This window comes from Rhinoraja longicauda, chromosome 4 (assembly GCF_053455715.1).
Source record: "Rhinoraja longicauda isolate Sanriku21f chromosome 4, sRhiLon1.1, whole genome shotgun sequence".
NCBI classification, from domain to species: domain Eukaryota; kingdom Metazoa; phylum Chordata; class Chondrichthyes; order Rajiformes; family Arhynchobatidae; genus Rhinoraja; species Rhinoraja longicauda.
Genome location: NC_135956.1, coordinates 58966930 through 58991249, shown reverse-complemented (window position 1 = coordinate 58991249; position 24320 = coordinate 58966930). Strand labels below are relative to the sequence as shown.

At 40.9% G+C, this 24320-nt stretch overlaps 1 protein-coding gene across 1 annotated transcript in view; it reads left to right on the top strand.

The window, feature by feature from the left end:
• The window catches only part of rttn (rotatin), a 175102-nt gene that overhangs the window by 67456 nt on the left and 83326 nt on the right, over positions 1-24320 (top strand). Inside the window, exons 19-26 of the mRNA XM_078398650.1 lie at positions 1605-1704; positions 2658-2746; positions 5061-5178; positions 8368-8464; positions 9702-9758; positions 12136-12318; positions 15737-15976; positions 20994-21138. Coding sequence (XP_078254776.1) covers positions 1605-1704; positions 2658-2746; positions 5061-5178; positions 8368-8464; positions 9702-9758; positions 12136-12318; positions 15737-15976; positions 20994-21138 — 1029 coding nt within the window. The remainder of the gene's footprint in view (positions 1-1604; positions 1705-2657; positions 2747-5060; positions 5179-8367; positions 8465-9701; positions 9759-12135; positions 12319-15736; positions 15977-20993; positions 21139-24320) is intronic.

Below are 24320 nucleotides of genomic sequence, written 5' to 3'. Positions count from 1 at the left end.
CTGACATATTAAATCTAGTTCTCTTCTGCCAGAATTGCTAAGTGCTTCCAATATTTTCTTGTTTTTATTTAAATTATCTGGATCTGCACTTATTTTCATTTTCTTTGACCATCCTACTTTATTCAGTTCAGCCTTTCTTGATTGGTATAACATAATTCTGTTGTAAACTAATGATTTTCTCATTCTTATAAACCTTATATTCTCCTTCAATAGTGCCTCCACATCCTTTGTAATATTCCCAGCAAGATTCCATACAAATTTAATATAGCTTTCCTTATTCTCCTTAATAGGCCTCTTTTAAAAATAAAATTTGGTTTATGATATTTGTGTGCTCTTATTACTCCTAATAATTAGTGACTGTGCTCCTGGATCCTCGACAATGTTTAAACTCTAATTTTTCAAGGAGTACTTTCACCAAAATGCATCACTCCAGGCTTATATCATTTGCTAATAACCTGTCTATTTCTTCAAAATTATCAATATCACGTAACTTATCCAAAATAAAATCGTATCATCCATAATTTTTTTAACTGCTTCCAAGTTCCTTGTCCAGATTCTTCGCATAGGAAGTGAACAACCTTAGTCCCAGTATTGATTCATGCTGGAACTGCAACCATCTGACCAGGTGCTTTTCAATCTTAACCTACTAACATCTACAATTGGCTGCTAAGAGCCATGGATGCTTTTCTTTCTACCTTGGGCTTGAATTAGATCAATTCTGTCTAGATTGTTGAAAAGGCAGAATTTGGAAATTAAACATCATTTACATTTTATCCTAGTATTCAAAAGATTAAGGATTACAATAAATTCATATTCACTGCTTCATGACCTATGTTTAAATTACAATCTGCTTAAGTTGCTACATTATAACATTGTATATTAGTGTGGTATCATTCAATAACATTTTACCGTGCTAAATAAATTGGTTTTGTTTAGCACTGAAGCCAATTTTCAATTGCAAATGAAGTGCAAAATCAACAACTACCATTTTTAGGTCATTTAGCATTGTTTTGGGAACTTGACTGGACACGTCCATGTGATCCTGGTGTAGATTTTTAGATTTAGAGATACAGCGCAGAAACAGGCCCTTCGGCCCACTGGGTCCGCGCCGCCCAGTTATTGTAATTTCCACACAAGAGATAACCTCATTTTTCATTCAACATTCTTGAAGTATTATGGAGGAAGAGTGACTATTCTGAGACAATACTGGAATAACCATGTTTTGCTAATATAGTTGTAAGCTAACTCCCATACTTTTGATCTTTTGGGAACTCTCCTGCACATCCATTTCTCCCCACAGTATGACTAAATCCAGCCCAAGACCAGGGTGGTGCATTTTCCACAAAGACAGGTCCATAGCTAAAGCAGTCCTTAGTTTGCCACTGTAACACCCAATGAGTATAGATGTATGGGTTAACTCGATTTTCTAGGTTAACCTATTGCAAAGTAAACCTTTGGGTTGTGAAGCTGGATCAGAGCTTCAGAGCAAGATTATTTCACTCCTTTTCAACATGCAGCTTCACCTGCTTGTTTACAATAACATAGTTCAATGGCATTTTCAATGAATTGCTCCAGCAATATCATGCTCCTATCTTTTGCTGTAGGATGAGAGTGTTTGCAAAGTATATGAAATCTTGATCTCGGAGACTGTCGACCTGATTCTACGGAAATCTGCAGCAGAACAACTAGCGATTATGGCACAAGGTAATTGGTTCGGAGTCAGCGCAGCGCTTTTCAGATTGTAGAATTTTACTTGTCCATCATATGAACCAGTTCTTCTCTGATTTTGGGTACTTCCTGTAAAGATATTGTACTACAATATGAATTTCTAACCTGATAAATTGAATTTAATTAGTGTGTCTCTCATAATAAGAATCTGTCAAGAAACAAAATCTCTATACCAACGCAACTGCAACTGGACTTCCGTTCACTTAGTAGATTCACAGTTTCAGTTGTACTTTGATAAGCAAGAATTGTGCAGTTTCACAGCCAGTGAAAACCAGTCTCCTGGCTCAACAGCTGTGAACATGAGGGAGGGGAACTGAGGGCATCCCAGACATTTCACTTTCTTATGCACCTGATAACTCAAAATTATAATTTACGTACATGACTGGGAATAACGCAGTAAGAGTACGTACCACAAGAAAATAATCAGCATTAAAAAGTGGCAGATTTCGAATTGCCCTGGTCTCGCTCCTGAGTTACACTGTTTGTACCAGTGTGCCCTCTGCTGCTGTCTTTTTCTGGCAGCCAGCTTCTACATTTTCAGCATAGCATAGCACAATACAAGATTTGCCTCAGCAGGGGCAGCTAGCCAGAGACATGAGACTGCAGATATTGAAAAAGAGTTCCAACGTAAAACACATCTGTCCATTTCCTCCAAATAATAAACTAAACATTTATGGAGCTTCTGGAGACATTAAAAATTGAGAATTCATAGAGTTAAGAAATAAAACAACATGGATGTGAGCCATTTGATCCATCATACTTATTCCAGCATTTTGACAGAGCAGTCCAATTAGTTGCAGTTCTGTGCTCATTACCACAGCTCTTTTTGTATATGAATGTTGAATTACTTCCACTCACTTTTCAGACAATGTTTTCCGAAATCGCAACTTGCTGCAGCGTAATAACTCGTGTTTGGTGTTTATTTACAGATACTAAAATTCACGAAGGACTGAAAAACCTTGGAATAGTAGAAACGTTAGTTTCATTTATACATGAGAGTATACACAAAAATGGAAAGGTACTTTGCAATATGTTTTTCATCTCTAGTTTGTGCTAACAGAATGCTTCTATTGCTAATTGCTTGTGAAGGCTTTGTTTCATAACATTTTTCAAATGTTAATTTCCTAGTTCTTTAATTCAAAGGTTTCAAAGGTCTTTTATTGTCACGTGTACCAATTAAGGTACAGTGATAAGCGAATTACCACATAGCCATACCAAAAAAAAGCAACAAGCCACACAACTACATAAAAGTTAACGTAAACATCCACCACAGCGGATTCACCACATTCTTCACTGTGATGGAAGGCAATAAAGTCTATTCTTCTTCCCCCATTTTTCTCCCGTGGTCGGGGCGATCGAAGCTCCCGCAGCCGGCTGTCGAAGCTCCTGCGTCGGGGCGATCGAAGCTCCTGCGGCTTGGAGTTCCCTATGTCGGTCTCTAACCAGAGACCGCAAGCTCCACGATGTTAAAGTCTGCAGGCACCAGCGGCAGAGCTCAGAGGTCGATCCCTGGCAAAAGGGTCGCGGGCTTCACTATGGCAAGTCCACAGGTACCTGCGGTTGAGCTCTCGAAGTCGACCTCCAGCAAAGGCTGCCAACTCCTCGATGTTAGGTCGTGGTGTGGACGGAGGTACGATACGGAAAAAAAACCCCATCTCCGTCGAGGTAAGAGATTAGAAAAAGTTTCCCCCAACCCCCTCCCCCAACCCCCACCCCCCACATAAAACAAGCTAAAGAACACTAAAAACATACATTTAACACACACTAAAAATACAACGAAGAAGAAAGGAACGGACTGTTGGCAAAGTAGCCATTGCTGGCGCCCGGTGGTGTCATAATTGATTTCATGTTTTAAAACATGGATGTAAAGTTTATCTTATATCCAGTTTAAGATTCTGATTTTTTTTTAGCTTCTCAACATTCTAACCATTCTGGCCATTTTTAGTCTTTGTGGTGTCTAAGGCCTCTGAAGAGTTATTCGCATTAGTATTGTACTTTAATCAAATGGCTGGATTGGATAAGTATGACTGAATCTTCTAATGTACTTACGTGAGCCAGAGGGATTAAAAAAAATCTCATGAGCTCTTTCAACAAAATCTTGTATTTCTTTATATTTGTAATTGATTTTAGTTACGTGGGAGTTCATTGGGTTATTGGTAAATGTTTCTGGATCTCGATTCCATTAACAAGTGTGTTACCATTATATCCTAATAAATGACAAGAAAAGAGAATTTACAATGTTAATGATAATCAATGGCACTGCAATGATAAAATATTTGAGTCCATGTTTTCTTTTAAGTATGAGAGCAGATTAAAAAAATATTATATTTTCAATTCAATGGTTTGAAATGTTAAGAACATTTAGATTATTTCATTTACTTTTCTCTTTAAGATGTGTCGTTTATTCACATTTTGTATCTGAATATTTGACATTCTCATTTGTGTTTTCTACTATCTTTGGGATTCTGCTATTGTTACTCTTGCCAGTGCACCAAATCCTATCATCTGTTTCATTTGTCAGTGAACTAGTATGTTACATGAAAATTCATGTTGCCAACTATTGAATAAAAATAAAACGCTTCAGTTTAGGGGTATTATTGTCACATGTACCAAGGTATATTGAAAAACTTTGTTTTGCGTGCTATCCAATGAAATCAGATAATACTATGCATAAATACAATCAAGCCAAACTCAATTACAATAGATAGATCAAAAGGAAAGATACAAAGTGCAGAAATATAGTTCTTAGCATTATAGCGCATCGGTTCCAGAGACAAAGTCCAATGTCTGCAGTGAGGTAGAGGAGAATCAGACTGTCCCCTTGCTTATGGGATTGTTCAGAAGCCTGATAACATGAGAGAAGAAGCTGTTGCTGAAGGTGGTGGTGAACGCTTTCAAGTTTCTGTAACTTCTGCTCAATGGGAGTGGGATAGGTCTTTGATTATATTGGCTCCTTTCCCGAGGCAGTATGATGTGTAAATGGAGTCTGGGGACACCATAAGCAGTGTCATTTGTCTGCACAGACCAAAAATAATATATTTTGAACTGGAATGAATATAAAGCTGAATTCCACTTGTTAATGCCCGTTGATTAAACCAATTGAATCAAACACTAGGTAGTGTTTGATTGGATGGCTCATTTTCCTACCAACAGAATGACCTGTTTGGGTTGTGATGGTAATGCAGGGAAATGGTTGGTTAAGCTTAAATCGTGCATGGAAATCTTTTCCAAATATGCTTCACTTTGCTGAGGATTCCTTTAGAATTATTTTTTGCTTTTTATGGTTTTGTACTGTAATTGGTTTACTTTATTTATATTTCTCCCTTTTTTAGAACATGCAATGTTTGGTGTTGCCATGTCTTTCTGTTTTACGGAAGCTGGTTTACCTGGACCCAACACTGCGCCACAGCCTGGCTCAGCAATCTTCATTTCTACTTGCTCTTTTCAGAGGTGAGCTCCCTGAAGTTGCTTACATTGCTATTTTTCCACTGAAAACTTCAGTTTATTAGTGAAACCTCTGGCTAAATTGCAAAAAGGAGAGAGTCCAGATGTTTATTTTTATTCTTCTTTGCAACCTACATTTTGTTTTAGGTCCATTCTCTATTAATTTATATCCATTGTTTTGGTCACAGTACGTTAGAGACGACTGTATTCAATAAAGATTTAAAAGACAATTTAATATAGAATATTAGTGTAGAATTTGGGTTATGAGTTATTAATACAACTATGATCCAGAGGCTTAATCTGAATATACATTGGATATCTGGCTAGACACTGATGATATTCACAGGGATATTTTGCTAGGCAGTAGAGGAATGACAGCGTAGGCCACATTTCTCGGGCTGTTCTTTTTTGGCTGGAAAATTGATAAAGACAGGGGGACATTGTTTTACAAACTATAAATTGCTTCTAATGCACAGGTCGATGAAAGAATATGGGAGAAGTTGATGGAAATGTGGGAAGAATAGAAAATAGGATTAGTGCCGATGTGTTGTTAATGATCACTGCAAGCTTGGTAGGTTACAAGGCCTGTTTGTGCTTTATGACTCTATATCCAACCAGATAAAAAGATTAATTTGGTACTTAAAATTGTCCTTACTTAGGATAGTTCTACAAACATATACAGTGATGAGACATTAGAGGGGCATAGATGTTTGAAAACAATGACCTAATCAGGTGTTGGGGGAGGATCGAGGGTTTGGAGAAGCATGTTTAGTATTGGTCTGCTGGTGATTGGTACATTGATGGAATGAAGAATTTAGAATGTTGATGGAGAGGGAGCCGTTATCAACCTCTCAGGACAGAGTATTTAAACTGTAATGAGAATCCGAGGATAAAAGAAAAACATCAGTTCTCTGAAGTGAGTCTTATGCTAAGCATTGGCATGCATTGGCTTAACATCTTGATTGCTTCAGAAGAGGATGCCCATGGCTGCAATTTACTGCAAATGCACAGCTCCATTTCATGTCAGCCATTTTGTTGTTTCTCTTTGCGATGAGTGGATTTTTATTTAATTGGATTCTGACAATTACTTCAGCTCCCTCAGTGAACCAATCAATCACACACTGCACTCCTGCTCAGGTAATCTGTATTGAGATGGCGTTTATATCATGTAGCTCCTGAGTTACTGATTTTTGTTCTAAGTTCTTGTTATTTATTTTTGTGCATTTTGCTTCTCTCTTTTTTTCTGGTTCTGAGAGATGCAGCTCAGATATTCCTTGATGGAAAGATTTATGTCTCGTCTGTTTGTTGAGAGAAACATAGAAACATAGAAAATATGTGCAGGAGGAGGCCATTTGGCCCTTCGAGCCAGCACCACCATTCACTGTGATCATGGCTGGAATGAAATGATCCTGCATCTTCTGGATTATGCTCAGAAATTCCTGACATTGCTGTTCCACCATCATTCCTGCTAGGATCCTTTTCCATTTGACCTTGGCCAGCTCCTCTCTCATGCCTTCATAATCCCCTTTGTTCAAATGCAACACTGACATTCCCGGTTTAACCTTCTCCCTCTTAAAATGCAGATTAAAATTAATCATATTATGGTCACTATCTCCAAGCAGTTCCTTTACCTTGAGTTCCCTTATTAAATCTGGTTCATTGGACAACACTAAATCCAGAATTGTCTTCTCTCTGGTAGGCTCTAGTACAATCTGCTCTAAGAATCCATCTTGGAGACACTCTACAAACTCACTTTCTTGAGGTCCAGAACCAACCTGATTTTCCCAGTCTACCTGCATATTGAAATCCCCCAGAACTACAGTGGCATTACCTTTGTTACATGCCAATTTAAACTCCTGCTGCAACTTACACCCTATATCCAGGCTACTATTTGGGGGTCTGTTGATAACTCCCATTATTGTCTTCTTACTTTTATAATTCCTCAACTCTATCCACAACGACTCTACATCGTCAGTCTCAATGTCACCCCTCGCAAAGGACTGAATTCCATCCCTCACCAACAGAGCTACCCCACCTCCTCTGCCCACCTGCCTGTCCTTTCTATGGGACGTATAACCCTGAATATTCAGTTCTCAGTCCTGACCCTTCTGCAGCCATGTCTCTGTAATCCCCACAATGTCATACCTACCAATCTCTAACTGAGCCTCAAGCTCATCCACTTTACTTGTTATACTTTGCACATTCATATATAGTACTTTTAATCCTTTGCTCATCTCAGCTTCCACATCAATTCCTATTACACTTGGCCATTCTCTCCTATTGTTTCGTGAGCTTTCTGCCCCGTTAATTCTGGGGTGTTTCTTAATTATTCCTATTCTCTCTTTCCCTTTAACTCCATCCTTGTCTATCCCATTGAAACCCCACACCCACAATTTAGTTTAACTAGGTAGAATGAATTGATATTTCTTGGGTTTTGTCCTTTGTAAAATATACATTTAATTCTATGGGCAGATGGGGAAACATATCATTTAGGTAACTCGTTTAGTATACACCTCACACCTTAAGGTTTAATTGGCTTGCACTCTAGGTGCAATACAAAATTTGTGAATTTCCAATTTATTTTGGTGTCAATGAAAATGAACATTTTCGGTCTGCAAATGTGCAAAGCACTTTTCACATCATCTGAGCTACCAATGACAAGCATTGTGGCATGCAATTTTTTGAACAGATTTGTTTCAACCAGTATACTGATATTTTTTACAGGTTATTATATCTGAAAACAAGTGTTGTTATTAGATGTATTTTTATTATTGTTATTAAAAATGTGCATTGTATTTAGTTTAATCAACATTTTCTATTTAGGCCATTAATCGTGTTCATAAAGCAAGGATATTTTTCTGATACTGTTTCACATCATTGCATATCAGCTCTCATTTTTGTGAAACTGATCTAATCTATATCTAAAGCTTAATGTGTAAAAAAAATCAATTTGTAACTGTTAAATGTACGATATAATAATTATAGACTATGATCTACATTTGTTTAATGTTTACCTTTGTTTCCTACTTAATATAAAGTGGATTGTATTACATTGCAAAGATTTAATAAATATACTTTTACTTCAATGTGATTTGGTAGGACAAATGCATAAAAGATTAGGTAAACTCAAATTGAAATGCACAAAACCAAATTGAATATCAGTAAACTTTTAATTAATATTTGTTCTCTTTTCAGTATCCTTGATTTTGCAGAAAGACACAGATACGGTTTCTGAGGTGGCTGCCTTACTTACCCTGCTTCTTTTCGATGAAATAGCCAGAATAGATGCTTGGTAAGACTGCGGGTTATTGACTTAATATATGAAACCATAAAAATGTTTTAAACAAAATGATCTTGGAATTCTGTAGTATGGCTCAGTGTTTAGGTATGCAAAGGTTAATTGTAAAACAACATTGCTGTTTTGAAAATTAATGTATTAGTGCATTAACAGCAGTGAATGTTTTGACATTGTAGATTGTGTCTGCATACAGCATGGTTCTGGCATGTCAGTGTTGGTCTTGATTCCTTATCTGGAGTTTTACTGCCTACTTTGACACTGGGGGCCACCTGAATTTGAGTGATCTGGTGGTGCAAAATACCAAGTTTCTGTTGCCTGAGAAGATAGGGTGAATTGTTTTGTTCTCATTCGCCTTTCCCTCCCAATCCCATCATGGCCTGTATCCAGACCAAAGCCCTCTTCTCCATCTCGATTGTTTCCCCAATTACCCATACAATTAACTCCTAAATTGTGCTTCAACCATATCCCCAATCCTTCTCCCCAACTCTTGCTGGATCCTCCTCGATCTAACCTACTCAAATTCCCTCTTTCCACATCAATCCTTTTCTCTTCTCTACTCCTTTAGCCTCTCGTCACTCTCTCCAGGCACCACCATGCTTTGCCGCCCCAACTGACTTCCTTTGGAGGGGTGAGAAGCAATAGATGTATAAGATGCGCTTGAATTGTGCACAAAATGTACGAACTTCATGGCAACTTTGGGACCATTTAAAAGTTAAGGCATAGAGTTATCATGTGTAATTATTTAACATAAGCTTGTATCCATTTGCAGTATTTCCATTAATTGGTACTAGATTTTGTAAACGAGGTGGACCAACATTTTTCCTCGCAACAAATTTTAAGTTTTCGTTTGAGTTTTTCATGTATTTGAGTCAGTATCTTAAAAATAACCATTATTTTTACTTCTGATAACGGTAAGAATAAAACCATCTCCTGAGTAATAGGATGATCTCTTTTCTATTTTCATTCCTTTTTAGAGCTGACTATTCCAAGGATAATTAAACCTCCCTAACCTAAACTGCGAATTGTGTTTTGTTTCTTTTGCTATGTGAAAGTTTCAGAGTGACCTAGAATTAAGAGACAACATAATGGATACATATATATGTTGCAGGTCACCATGTGTGTAGTCTAAAGTTCTTGGTTATTAATCAAAAGTACTGATCTGTCATTTCTTTCTGTGTTGATTTTTTTCATAATATTGATTGCTTTGCTCATGAGGCCATTTTCTGAACAGGTCTGATAGTGTTGCTGCTCCTTCTCCATTCAGCTTGCCTGTTACTGTAACTCGGAGGTAAGTTTCTCTGCACTTAATGTTTTTTGCCAACATATTTTAATGTTATTTTTTTGTCTACATTAAAATAGCTGAAGCATGTCTGCATACATTTCCACCCATTGTGATACGGCTTGGCAGCATGTTCATCAACACAAATTTCATAAAAAGAGTAGTACATGAGAAATTTAATCCTGATCGATTTATAAAAAAATAAATCAATTGCCCAGAAAATAAGATTATCAACTGCTAAAAAATATTTGGGGGATGACTTTTGGCAACTTTGGTTTCTTTATTGTGATAGTAAGAATCAGGTGAATTTATAATTACAGTCAGAATCAGATCAGAGATGGCAGACCAGTTAAATGACTACTCTGGTCTGTTTTCATTAAGAAAAACACAACCAATCTCCCAGAAATACTCTGGGACCGAGGATCTCGTGGGAGGGAGGAACTGAAGGGAAACCACATTAGTCAGGAAATGGTGCTAGATAAACTGTTGGGACTGAAAGCAGATAAATCCCCAGGGCCTGATGGTCTGCATCCCAGAGTACTCAAGGAGGTGGCCCTAGATATTGTGGATGCATTGGTGATCATTTTCCAATGTTCTATAGACTGTGGATCAGTTCCTGTGGACTGGAGGGAGCTAATGTAATCCCACTTTTTAAGAAAGGAGGGAGAGAGAAAATGGGGAATTATAGACCAGTTAGCCTTACATAGGTAGTGGGCAAGGTGCTTGAATCGATTATTAAAAATGTAATAGCAGCTCATTTGTAAAGCAGTGACAGGATCAGTCAAAGTCAGCAAGGATTTATGAAGGAGTCACTGGTGCTGTGAGACAGTAGCTCTGTCAGCTGTGTTACTGCCACTGTGGATTAGGTAGAATTACCAAAATATCGCAGTTTCTGGGACCCTGAGATTAAAATAAAATGTTGAAAATATTTAACAGGTTTGACAGAGTGAAGGTTTCAAGTCAGTTCTTTTGTGAGGAAGTTCAATTTTCCAATTAAGTCCACATTGGTGCTTTTTGGATATCTTAGATACACTGGAAAAGAAACCTCACTTACTTTCACACCTCAAAAGCTGGATGAAAACAAAGAGTGCAATTTAAAAATACTTATTTTATGGAAATTTTGATGTGAAACAAATGCAGTAAACCCTCGGTTTAACAGACCCCATCCTAATGGATTTTGGTTATAATCCACCATCTCGGTTCGCAAGGCCATCCCAGCCGCAGCTTCCGAACCCACCCCCAACTCGCAAGGTTCATCAGCAAGCCCTCCTTAACCCATCGCAAGGTCCGATAACACTTGTTGTGGCTCACATTGTAGCCCCTGGGGTTAGCGCTTTCCTTGGGCTGCCGCCTCCGGCGGGATGTGCTCAGTCACCATGGGGCTTCTCCCACTCTCACCTGCTGCTGTTTCTCTTCTGTCGGTCCGTCGCTTTGTTCACTCGGGCCCCATCCCCCATCCACACCACCTCCCCCCCACCACCACCACTTTTGCCGCCTCCTCTACCTATCGGACTGCCCACTCGGCCTCTTCTTCCCCCATCCATCGCTGCCTTCTCCTCATTCTCCCATGGAGTCACCGACATGGTCCACTTTGGAGGGTTTTAGCTGCGGGGGAGAAGAAGGGGAGAGCACGTTGGGGGGATGGCGGTGGCTGCTGGTGTGGGAGGGCAGCAGTGGCAGCTGGAGGGAGGGGAGGGATCCCCACAGTGGCCAGGTGTGTCTTGTCGTTGATGGCAGATTGTGGAGGCAGCTGACAACTAAGGGCTGCCGTTGCCACTGCGTCGGTCGGTCAGACGGCAGGGCAGCTGATGCGGAGGAGCTCGCTGGCACAGACCAGCAGCATCAGCGCCTAGTTGTAGGGTGTTACTACACAAAGTGCTGGAGTAACTCAGCAGGTTGAATCAGTCTGAAGAAGGGTCCCAAAGTTACCTATCCATGTTCACCAGCGATTCTGCCCAATCCACTGAGTTACTCCAGCACTTTGTGTGCTTTTGGGTATTAACCATCATTTGTAGTTATATGTTTCAGCTACATACCATGATAATAACAATCAGTTATAGTGGAAAAATGGCAATAACTGACACAACTCCCCCTCCGTTACAACAAGCATTTACTGTATATCAAATAGATAAAGACACAAAGTAATCATGCAATTGCTGTTTATCTTCAGAAGACTAAATATACTGTGCAAACCATTTCTGAATTTTACTGCATATAAAGGTGCTGAAAGCCTACCTATTATAAATCTCTGGAAACCTCTAATTTGATTTCGTAAACACTTGAAAACATACTTATTTCATCAACCCACCCAAATTTTCTGGGAACAGATGTTATTATGCTTTGTTCAGCATGATTTTATGTTGATTTGTTCTATTAATTCAAAAAGGTACAAATTAATGGTCAAAGTGGCAGTACATCATGCTGTGAGCCCCTATTGTATTGTGGTTCCGTCCACATCGGATGCAATGACCATGAAACCTGTATCACACACGTTGAAAATAGCCTGGAACCTTGCATGGTATCATGGAATTGAGCAAACCATAGATCAGAGAAATTACACCATACCTGAGTAAGTGCGCATTTGCATTATTTGAATTTTTTGGCATTGTAAGTAGTTTTTACGAAATGAATTCTGGGCACCAAGCCTGCCAAATGGCACAAAGAATTAAAAAACACCAATAATAGTTTTTGATTTAAAAGAAAGTAATTTAAGCATACCTCAGAGTTGCAAAAGCAAGAGATGTTAAGGAATATGGTGATGCTGGTGGGGCGAAATGAGTATTTTGCATCTATTTTCACAAAGGAGAAAGACATGGAAGACAGTGCAATCAGGCTGGAGAATACTATTTAAGGAGAGTCTGAGATTATATAAGGAAAGTGTTGGGGGTCTTGAAGAGTAAATTCCCACGGTCTTATGGGATCCATCCCAGCTTACTGAGAGAGGCAAAAGAGGGGATTGGGGGAGCCATGAAGATAATTGCATCTTCTCTGGCCACAGGCAAGATCTCTGAGGTCTCCACAGTATCTAATGTTGTTCCTTTGTAGTAAAGGGAAGTAGAGAGATTCTAGCAAATTATAGGCTGGTGAGCTACGTGTCATTTGGGAGGCCAGTGGCGAGAATTCTTTGGGATAGTGTTTACACCCATTTGGAAGAGAATGGGTTAATTCGGTACAGTCAGCGTGATTTATTTTAGATTTAGATTTAGAGATACAGCGTGGAAACAGGCCCTTCGGCCCACCGAGTTCGCGCCGCCCAGCGATCCCCGCACATTAACATTATCCTACACACACTAAGGACAATTTTTACATTTACCCAGTCAATTAACCTACATAGCTGTACGTCTTTGGAGTGTGGGAGGAAACCGGCAGGTCCTGCCTTACTAACTTGATCGAATATTTTGAGGAGGTGATGAAGGTGATTGGTGAGGACAGGGAGGTGGATGTTCTCTACATGGATGTTTGTAAGGAATTTGATAAAGTCCCCGATGGTAGGCTAATCAAGAAGATTAAGATTTCCTGAGTTGTAAACTCCATGTCCTCACCAATGAAGGCAAGCATACCCTCGGCCTTCTGTACCACTCTACTTGTTTTGCCATTTTCAGGGAGTTATGGAGTTGGACCCCGTGATCCCTCTGTACATCAATGTTGTCAAGGGTCTTGCTGTTAATTGTATGATTTCCCTTTACATCTGGCCTCCCAGAGTGCAATTTGCTCCCAGACCTCACACTTGTTCAGATTAAACGGCATCTGCCATTTCTCTGTCCATTTCTGTCACAATGTTTACTTTAACAGCCTTCCTTACAGTCCACAACCATAGCAATCTTGGTGTCAACTGCAAACTTACTAAGCAACTCATCTACTTTATGTCCAAGTCAACAGATGCCCCAGCACAGATCCCTCTGATCTCCAGCCTGAATATCATCCTTCCACCATAACCCTCTGTCTTTTATCAGTAAGCCAGTTATGAATCCATATGATCACATCATTGTTGATCCCTGAGGTTTTCCTGATGGGGGAATGGAAAAGAAAATGGACGCCCTGTCCAAGGTAAATATGAGGCAGTGAGGGCCAAGAGGAGTTCTTGTCAGGTGTCCTGGATGTAGCTGGGCAGAGACTGGACTTGGAGGACAAGATAACGTTGAGGTGTGTTCGGTAGGGCAAGAGCAGGTGGAAACAATGGGTCTGCCAGGGCAGTCCTGTTTGTACGTCTTATAGAGACATATAAAATTACAAAAGGACTAGACAAGCTAGATGCAGGAAAAATGTTCCCAATGTTAGGGGAGTCCAGAACCAAGGGGGACAGTCTAAGAATAAAGTGGAGGCCATTTAAAACTGAGGTGAGAAGAAAAGTTTTTCACCCAGAGAGTTATGAATTTGTGGAATTCTCTGCCACAGAAGGCAGTGGAGGCCAATTCACTGGATGAATTTAAAAGAGAGCTAGATAGAGCTCTAGGGGCCAGTGGAATCAAGGGATATGGGGAGAAAGCAGGCACAGGTTACTGATTGTAGATGATCAGCCATGATCACAATGAATGGCTGTGCTGGCTCCAAGGGCCAAATGGCCTCCTCCTGCACCTATTTTCTATGTTTCTATGGATTTTGGGTAGGAGATAGACACGGGCAGTGGGGGAGGTTGGGGAACTATTAGCTTGGAGGTTGTGGAGGGGAGATTATTGGAAGTGATGAGATCTGGGGTGGGTCATGAGATGGTGGCCTGGTTTTCATTGGTGTAGTTATGGTCAAGAGGTAGGTATGAGGACGTGTCTGAGAGCTGACTCCACCTCAGCAAGATAGAGGTACATCTGCTAGACTACCAATGGCACTTACGTTGTCAGTGGGTTTGATAATGAAGTTGGGACTGGTGTAGACTTAGTGAATGGCTGTGCATTCTGAAGGAGTGAGATTGGAGTAGGCCATGGGAGTGGAGAAGTCAGGATGGTCGATGTCACAACAGAAGTTGGAACTAAAAAAGTCAAAAGAGGGAGAGGTCGACAAAAGTTTCCAAAAGAAAGTGGAGAAAATGTCATCAATGATGTGGCAAGGGGTGCTTGTCAAAGAAATAGGCAAAGATTCTCTCCTGACTTAAGTCACTCATTGCAGGCCTCTGACCTGATCTCTGTATAATTATTCTTGGATGTAAACATGAGCAGATTAGCAGGAGGGTGCTCAGTCAATGAACTTCATCCTATTCATTTCCTTTTCTGGTCTGTGTGTTTTGATGTGGCACTACTGACCACTTGCCTGTTGACAGAGTTTGAAGAACTGCTTTCTAATCTTCCTGAGGACTAATCCAAATCATTATACAGGGACAAATGTGTTTTTCAAAGCTGTAAACCTGGATAATCTGTGATAATCCACATGTTTTCCCAAACTGGCTGTAGTGGCAACTTTATTCCTTACAATAAAGTCCATCTGCTTGCCACCACTTCACAGAGGGTAGAGTGATCGATTTTGACGCAAACCAATGACAGAGAGATCTTAAAGACGTTTCAGTTTAATTAGTCGTTTATTGAAGTAGTAATACAAACAGATCTGTATCTCTCCAAGCTTTTCTCTCGTCATAGGTCTGGTAAGAACTATATTTCGCCATACTCCTCCGTGTTTGATGCCTCCCGTCTCTGCATTCCCAGATATACTTCTAATTCTGGCTCCTCCCAGTCCATTATGCCCATATATGTATTCATCTCACGACAACCCCCAAGTGTCCAAAAATAATACAACAAGATACAAAATAATATAATATGGTAAAACAGCTAGTACAAACACAAATGGCTCCCACACTGGCAATCAAGCAGTGTTTAAGGAATCAAAATAGAAATTCAGATCCAAAATGTTCTTCAATAAACCTTGTGTTGGATTGTTTGTTAATGTTATAACTTTATACAAACTGTTCTATATTTTATTTCACGGTGGATTAAATAATGAAGCTACACAATTGATTTGTACCCAAACTGATTTAATTGGCAAATTGATTTGATTTTTTATAGGTTTCCAGAGGACATGATACTGTCTCCTGTTGACAAAGTGGTGCTAAAAGCAAGTCATGCTGCCAGTGGTCTGCAGGACTCTCTTCTTTCCATCACCCAGGCAGATTCTCACAGTGCCGTCAATTCTGCTCTTGCCAGGATGAGATTATATTTATTGAATGATAAACTAGCACTGAAACAAGGAACCAGTAGCAGCATATCTATCTTGCACAACCTTGAATGGCAGACAGCATTGGGCAGGTTTGTACAATTGCTGAAAATGCAACCATTGACCATTACTAAATTATTTAGAATTGTTATTTTTCACATATTTTATGATTTATGTATTTTGTTTCAATTAAAACCACCATTTTTCTCTTAAATGATTTCCATTATTTTCGAGACAGTATCATAAAAATGATTAGTGCCACTGTTTGATCTATCTGCAATTACTATGTTTAAATGCAGCGGGGTCGGTTGCTGCTGAATGGGTTTAACATCTAGCTCAGGGCAAGCAAATTTGCCCAGGAAAGCATTGCAATTTCTCCTTGAAAGTATGGGACTAGAATGCAACTCTTCAATCCTTTTGTCTCATACCTCAGTCTTTTCATCTCTCGCCTTTATCCAACCATCTGCCTATCAAAAATTTAAAAAGTCACCCCTATCTACATATTACTTGCCAAGCTTTGTCCTGGCCCTACTCTCTTCCAGCTTCCTACCCACCACAATTGGCACGGTGGCACAGCGGTAGAGTTGCTGCCTTACAGCGAATGCAGCGCCGGAGACTCAGGTTTGATCCTGACTACGGGCGCCGTCTGTACGGCGTTTGTACGTTTTCCCCGTGACCTGCGTAGGTTTTCTCCGAGATCTTCGGTTTCCTCCCACACTCCAAAGACGTACAGGTGTGTAGGTTAATTGGCTGGGCAAATGTAAAAATTGTCCCTAGTGTGTGTAGGTTAGTGTTAATGTGCGGGGATCGCAGGGTGGCGCGGCCTCGGTGGGCCGAAGGGCCTGTTTCCGTGCTGTATCTCTGTATCTCTAAGTCTAAAAAATCAATCTGAAGAAGGGTCCTGACTCGAAATGTCACCTGTCCATGTTCTTCAGTGATGCTGTCTGACATGCTGAGTTACACCAATACTTTGTGCTTTTTGTTGTGCAAAATGTTTTGTGGAATGTAACTAGCTTAACAATGGTTCATTTCAGTTTATTTCCTATTCGGATGGGACAGTTTGTGAGGTCATGAAAGCTGAAAACCTGATGAATTTGTTCGGAAACGTACTCCAGTATTTTTTTGTTTGAAACAAACTTTACGTCCTTTGTGAAACAATCTTAACAAACTGATTTTTTCGACACATGAATACACAAATTAAGGGCAGGAGTCGGTTACTTGCCCTTGTCAAGCTGCTCTGCAATTCAGTGAGATGATGACTGTCCTAATTGTCTCCTCAATATTGCCTTCCTGCCTGTCATTGTTAACCCCTGTTTCAAATGGGAATGAAGCTGGGATGTTGTCTGTCGTATACACTGATCTGAAAGAACTACTGTTTAATTTCCATAATTAACAGCAAAATGTGTATGGAATATTTGAATTGTTACATTTCAAGAGGAGGTCACGAGGCCCATTTAGTCTCTTCATAGGCCAATCCATTAGTCTCATTATCTTGTTACCCATTAGTTTGTTTTCCATGGTCTGTCTGCTCGTTATCCCCTATGAAATGTCTATCCGTTTTCTTTTTGCAGGTACTCATTGTTTCTGTTTCCATTACCCTTGAGGCATTGTATTTCAGATTTTAACTATCATGGCCAAAACATGATAGTTCCACTCAAACCCATTTTATAACTTTTGTCCCAAATTTTAAATCTGTATTCCCTACACTTAAATTAACTGCCAATGGGAGATCTTAAATCTACCTATCTAAACTAGACATGATTGTGTGCATACATTTCTGTTCATCCTGCTGATCTCCACCATTTGCATTATATCCTTGCAGTTGAAAACCTTTGATCCCTGGAAGTATTTTAGTAAACCCTTGGTATCACAAAATGCTGGAGTAACTCAGCAGGTCAGGCAGCATCTAGGAGAGAGGGAATCGGTGACGTTTCGGGTCGAGACCCTTCTTCAGACTGATGTCAGGGGGGCGGGACAAAGAAAGGATGTAGGTGGAGACAGGAAGACAGTGGGAGAACTGGGAAGGGGGAGGGGAAGAGAAGGATAGAGGAACTATCTAAAGTTGGAGAAGTCAATGTTCATACCGCTGGGCTGCAAGCTGCCCAAGCGAAATATGAGGTGCTGTTCCTCCAATTTCTGGTGGGCCTCACTTTGGCACTGGAGGAGGCCCATGACAGAAAGGTCAGACTGGGAGTGGGAGGGGGGGTTGAAGTGCTCAGCCACCGGGAGATTAGGTTGGTTAAGGCGGACTGAGCGAAGGTGTTGAGTGAAACGATCGCCGAGCCTGCGTTTGGTCTTGCCGATGTAGAGAAGTTGACATCTGGAGCAGCGGATACAATAGATGAGGTTGGAGGAGGTGCAGGTGAACCTCTGTCTCACCTGGAAAGACTGTTTGGGTCCTTGGATGGAGTCGAGGGGGGAGGTAAAGGGACAGGTGTTGCATCTCCTGCGGTTGCAGGGGAAAGTGCCCGGGGAGGGGGTGGTTTGGGTAGGAAGGGACGAGTGGACCAGGGAGTTACGAAGGGAACGGTCTCTGCGGAACGCAGAAAGGGGAGGAGATGGGAAGATGTGGCCAGTAGTGGGGTCCCATTGGAGGTGACGGAAATGTTGGAGGATGATTTGTTAGATACGCGGGCTGATTGGGTGGAAGGTGAGGACAAGGGGGATTCTGTCCTTGTTACGAATGGGGGAAGGAGGAGCAAGAGCGGAGCTGCGGGATATAGAGGAGGCCCTAGTGAGAGCCTCATCTATAATGGAAGAGGGGAAGCCCCGTTTCCTGAAGAATGAGGACATCTCTGAAGCCCTAGTGTGAAACACCTCATCCCGGGCGCAGATGCGGCGTAGACGGAGGAATTGGGAGTAAGGAATAGACTTTTTGCAAGAGACAGGGTGGGAAGATGTGTAGTCCAGATAGCTGTGGGAGTCTGGGTTTGTGGTAGATGTCAGTCACTAGTCTGTCTCCTGTGATGGAAATGGTGAGGTCCAGAAACGGTAGGGAGATGTCGGAGATAGTCCAAGTATATTTAAGAGCAGGATGGAAATTGGTGGTGAAATGTATGAAGTCAGTGAGTTCTGCATGGGTACAAGAGGTAGCACCAATGCAGTTGTCAATGTAGCGGAGGTAGAGTTCGGGGATGGGGCCAGTGTACGACGTACCCAACAGGGATTGTTCGACGTACCCAACAAAGAGGCAGGCATAGCTAGGGCCTATTAGTAAACCCTTAATACACCCTTTTAATAATTTTCATATTATTAAAGGAGATCTGAACTGGATGCAGTGCTCTAGTTGTAGCCAAAACATATTTTGCACGTGTTGAATAATAATTCCCTAATTTTGTACTGTATGGTTCCATTTATGATTGTATATTTTGTATGCATTATTAACCACTCTCTGAATTCTAATTCTCCGTCCAAAACTGCTTGCAATTTCAAGGATTAATGCATGCACATAAGCAAGTCTCCCTTTTCCTGTAACCTATTTAGAATTATGCCATTGAGTTTAAATTATCTCTGTTGACACTTTCTGCCAAAGTGTGTCACTTCACACTTTTGATGTTAAATTTACTCTGCCACTTGTCTGCCTATCCAGCCAGCCTACTCATGTCTCCTTGCAGTAGAACATGATTGCTTATTCTGGTAATCTGAAGCCAAAACAGAAAATGTTGCTGAATATTTCTCTCCTAGCAGTCTTCTACTATCCTCCTGTTTGTCGCGCTTCAAAGCTGTGTGGCAGCAGCACATTTGGATTTTTTTGTATGGTCAGGTGAAATAGGAAGCGGTGTGAGAGGGGAGGTGAATACCGAATTTAAAGTGTTATATATGAATATGTGAAGTCTCAGAAATAAGGTGGATGAGCTTGAGGCTCAATTAGAAATTGGTAAGTATGATGTTGTGAGAATTACAGAAAGATGGCTGCAAGAGGATCAGAGCTGGGAACTGTATACTCAGGGGTATACGTCCTATGGAAAAGACAGACAGGTGGGCAGAGGGGGTGGGGTGGCTCTGTTGGTAAGGAATTAAATTCAGTCCCTTGCGTGGGGTGACTTAGAATCGGAAGATGTAGAGTCATTATGGATAGAACTGAGAAATTGTAAAGGTAAAAGCTAGAGGATCGGGCAACTTTTAAAGATCAACAGAAGGTAACTAAAAAGGCACTATGGGGAGAAAAGATGAAGTACGAAGGTAAGCTAGCCAAGAATATAAAGGAGGATAGTAAAAGCTTCTTGAGGTATGTGAAGAGGAAAAAATCAGTTAAGACAAATGTGGGTCCCTTGAAGACAGAAAGGGGTGAATTTATTATGGGGAACAAGGAAATGGCAGACAGGTACTTTGGTTCTGTCTTCAGCCCTTTTGCAGTTTGGGTCTTTTTAGAATATTTCTTGCTTACCTCCATTTTCAATATCAACTTGTATGATCCAAGATCACTTCTCAAATGGTCAGTGATTGTTCTCTCCAACCCTGCAAACTCACCCTATATATGCACACTTCTTGGATCTCTACATTAATATCATTAAGTCAATAACAGAGTAATTAAAATGATCCAATATCACAATGCTACAGATCTTGCACACTTTTGTAATGTTCTAGATTTGTTCGCTACCTATCTTTTTTCAGGTGGTGATGAAATGTACAACTGGATAACCACATTTATTCACAAAATGCTGGAGTAACTCAGCAGGTCAGGCAGCATCTCAGGAGAGAAGGAATGGGTGACGTTTTGGGTCGAGACCCTTCAGTCTGAAGAAGGGTCTCGACCCAAAACATCACCCATTCCTTCTCTCCTGAGGTGCTGCCTGACCTGCTGAGTTACTCCAGCATTTTGTGAATAAATACCTTCGATTTGTACCAGCATCTGCAGTTATTTTCTTATACTACTGGATAACCACATGGTACATTGGTAGTATGGAAAGGTCTGGAGGATTGAAATTTCATTATTTTTATGATTTCAGTTTGTGCTGTTGATTTATTTTAGCCCCTTAATTTACTTTGAACAAAAGCTGGCATTTAAAAAATAATACAAAATCGTGTGTATTGAAATTAAATTTTTGCTTTGTTCAATGACCTCACCTAGTTTGAAATGTCACACAGTTGCTATTAACTATGTTCCAGGTTTTTACAAGTTCTTCCAGCCTGCGTTGAGGATGAGAAACTTTTGGCTGATGTTGTGACTTTCCTAACCAAAATTTTGATAACTCAAAGGGATGGTACAGATGCCAAGTACCTGCGTTCAGTCTTGGAGCTCTTGGTTAAACAGGTACAGTAAATAAGATGTAATTAATGCGTTTGGTAAAAATAGGTTAAGCACGCTAATCCACCCAAGGCTATCGGATAGGATCAGGTTTATTATTTGTTACGTGCAGATGATGTACAGTGAAAAGTTTTGTCTTGCATGCTATCTGATCAGATAATACTACACATAAATACAATCAAGTCAGACTCGAGTACAAAAGATAGAGCAAAATCTAAGATGCAGAGTGCAGAATATAATAATAATAATAATAATAATATATTTATTTTATATAGCGCCTTAACACATGCACAAAGCGCTTTACAAATACAATTAACATAGAAACAAACAGACAAACTATCCTGACGGAAAAGCGGCGAATACACAACGCCAGCGTCCTCTCACGTCAGGGTCCAGCAGTAGACATTAAAGAACACAAGACACACAGATACAATTTTTTACACAAAACAGCCATCACAGTGATTGCTCTAGGCATACCCTCACTGTGATGGAAGGCAAAGTCTTATCTCCTCCTCGTTCTTCTCCCGTGGCGCCACGAGGCGATCGAGGCTCCCAACCCCTTGAAGCCCCCACCGGGCGATGGAAAGTCCCAGGGTCGAGCCGAGCAGGCCGATGAAAGTCCTGAGCCCCCACCGGGCGATGGAAAATGCCGCGGCCGAGCCACGCAGGGCGATGAGAGTCCTGAGCCCCCACCGGGCGATGTAAAGTGCTGCGGCCGAGCCACGCAGGGTGATGAAGGGCCTGCGGGCGGGTTGATCGTGCTTCGGGCGGTCGAAGCCAAAAGCCGGTCGCCAGCCAGGGACCTGCGAGCTCCCGATGTTGCGGTCTGCAGGGCCCACGGCCGAAGCCTCCGAGATGGTAAGTCCAGGCCCTGCGACCGGAGCCTTCGAGGTCGATCCCAGCTGGAGGCCGCCGACTCCACGATGTTAGGCCGTTGCGCGAACGGAGATACGACACGGTAAAGGTCGCATCTCCGTTGAGGAGGAGATTTAAAAAAAGGTTTCCCCCAACCCCCCCACCACCCCCCTACATACACAGTTAAAAATAAAACAAAACGTACATTTAACATCAACAATGACAAAAAAACACAACAAAAAAAACGGAGAGACTGCCGGTGAGCCGCAGCTGCAGAACACAGCCACGCCCCTATAATAATCAGCATTGTAGGGCACAGTTCCATAGATAAAGTCCAATGTCCATAATGGGGTAGAAGTGAATTGAACAGCACCCTCGCTTATGGAAGGACCATTCAGATAAAGTTATACAATGTGGAAACAGGCTCTTCGGTCCCACTTGCCCAAACCAACCAACATGCCCCATCTATACTCATCCCACCTGCCTTTGTTTGGCTCATATCCTTCTAAACCTATCCTATCCATGTACCTAACCACATGATGTTTTTTTTAAAATTGAGATAGTACCTGCCTCAATTACCTCCTCCAGCAGCTTGTTCCATTTACCTACCGTGGTTACAAAAAAAGTTACCCTTCAGGGTAAATCTTCCTATAGTGGTAACTTTGATTCTTACCATCGAGTCGTCTCCTTTAGTCGCCACTTCACGAAAGGAGTGGAGTGATCATTCTTGACGCAAACAACAACAGAGATTTTCACAACGTTTCAGTTTAATTTGTCTTTTATTGAAATAGTTTTGCAAACAGATAGTATTTCTCCCATCATAGACTTGGTAAGAATGTAATAATAGCCAAGCTCTCCTCGTGTCTGAAGCATTACGTCAGTGTATTCCCAATTATGCTCCTAATTCTGGCTCATCCCAGTCCATATATGCACATATACCCATATATGTATTCATCCCACGACAACCCCCAAGTGTGCAAAAATGATACAGCAGGATACAAAATAATATGATATGGTAAGACAGTTAGTAAACACAAATGGCTCCCACATACCGACCCCTAATTGTTCTAAGTATATAACAAAACAATTACTAATAAACATTAAAAGGAGCCATTAAAAAAACACACATAATCAAAACAAAGCATGCACTATATGTTGGCATCTAATCTACTAAAGTGATTCTTCAATCTTAAAGGCCACCAGTCTTTGCTGTACTCGCGTATCAGCTTCTAGGAGCAGACATATCTTCGTTATCGGTCTTTCCGAGATGTTGCTCTTAGTCTGAAGTCGAACTGTGCGCACAAGACCTTGTGCATCTGATATGGTCTTCAATATTTTGCCCATTAGCCAGGATCTTCTTCAATCTTCTCTTCCAGCTTAAGAAGCGGTCTGCTATTAGTCCTCTTGCAGGATCTGCAGGATTTTCCTTTGTGCTAACATATCTACATTGTTCAGTAGCATCCCTTACAAAAGAGATTATGTTTGCTTCAAATGTTTGAAAGCGTTTGGTTTAGTTGTTGATGTACTTAAGCACCGTTAAGCATCAGTCCAGAAGATGGATTTGTCCAGTTGAAGCTGTAATTCATTTCGCAGCATTGTGTCAACTCTGACAGCTAGGACTGCAGCTGTAAGCTCTATTCTGGGAATTGTCATTTGTTTTAATGGTGCCATGCTGGATTTTCCAATTATGAATGCAATATGCACCTCTTTGCTATCGTTTTCCAATCTTAGACATGAAACAGTACTGTCGCCACATTTGCTGGCGTCTTCTTGCTTAAAAGCATTTCCAAATTTTTCAGTAACAGCTTTCAAATACAACTTCTGAAAAACAGCTTTTCCAATAAATCTTAATGCTGTACTTACTCCCTGCGCGAAGGCTTTCGAAGTTTTCAATCTCGGTTAGACAGATCAGCGCAGGTAATTGACCCTGTCAGTCTGAAATTCGGTACAGGCTTGCCAGATAAAGCAATCCCTGTTCAGTCCAGTCGTTTAACAAGCTCCAGTCTCACTGAGAGAAACAGGTCGACTTTTATCTTCACTCACCGAGGATAGTTCTTAGTTTATTCAGCTGAGGTAATTCTTACAATATACTCAAAGAGTATAATTCTTACAGTTGTCAACTTCGATTCTTACCATCGATTTGTCTCCTTTACCATTTCACGAAAGGAGTGGAGTGATCATTCTTGACGCAAACAACAACAGAGAGATCTTCACAATATTTCAGTTTAATTAGTCGTTTATTGAAGTAGTGTTACGAACAGATCGTATTTCTCCCATCATAGACGGTAAGAATTGTATCTAGCCAAGCTCCCCTCGTGTCTGAAGCATCACGT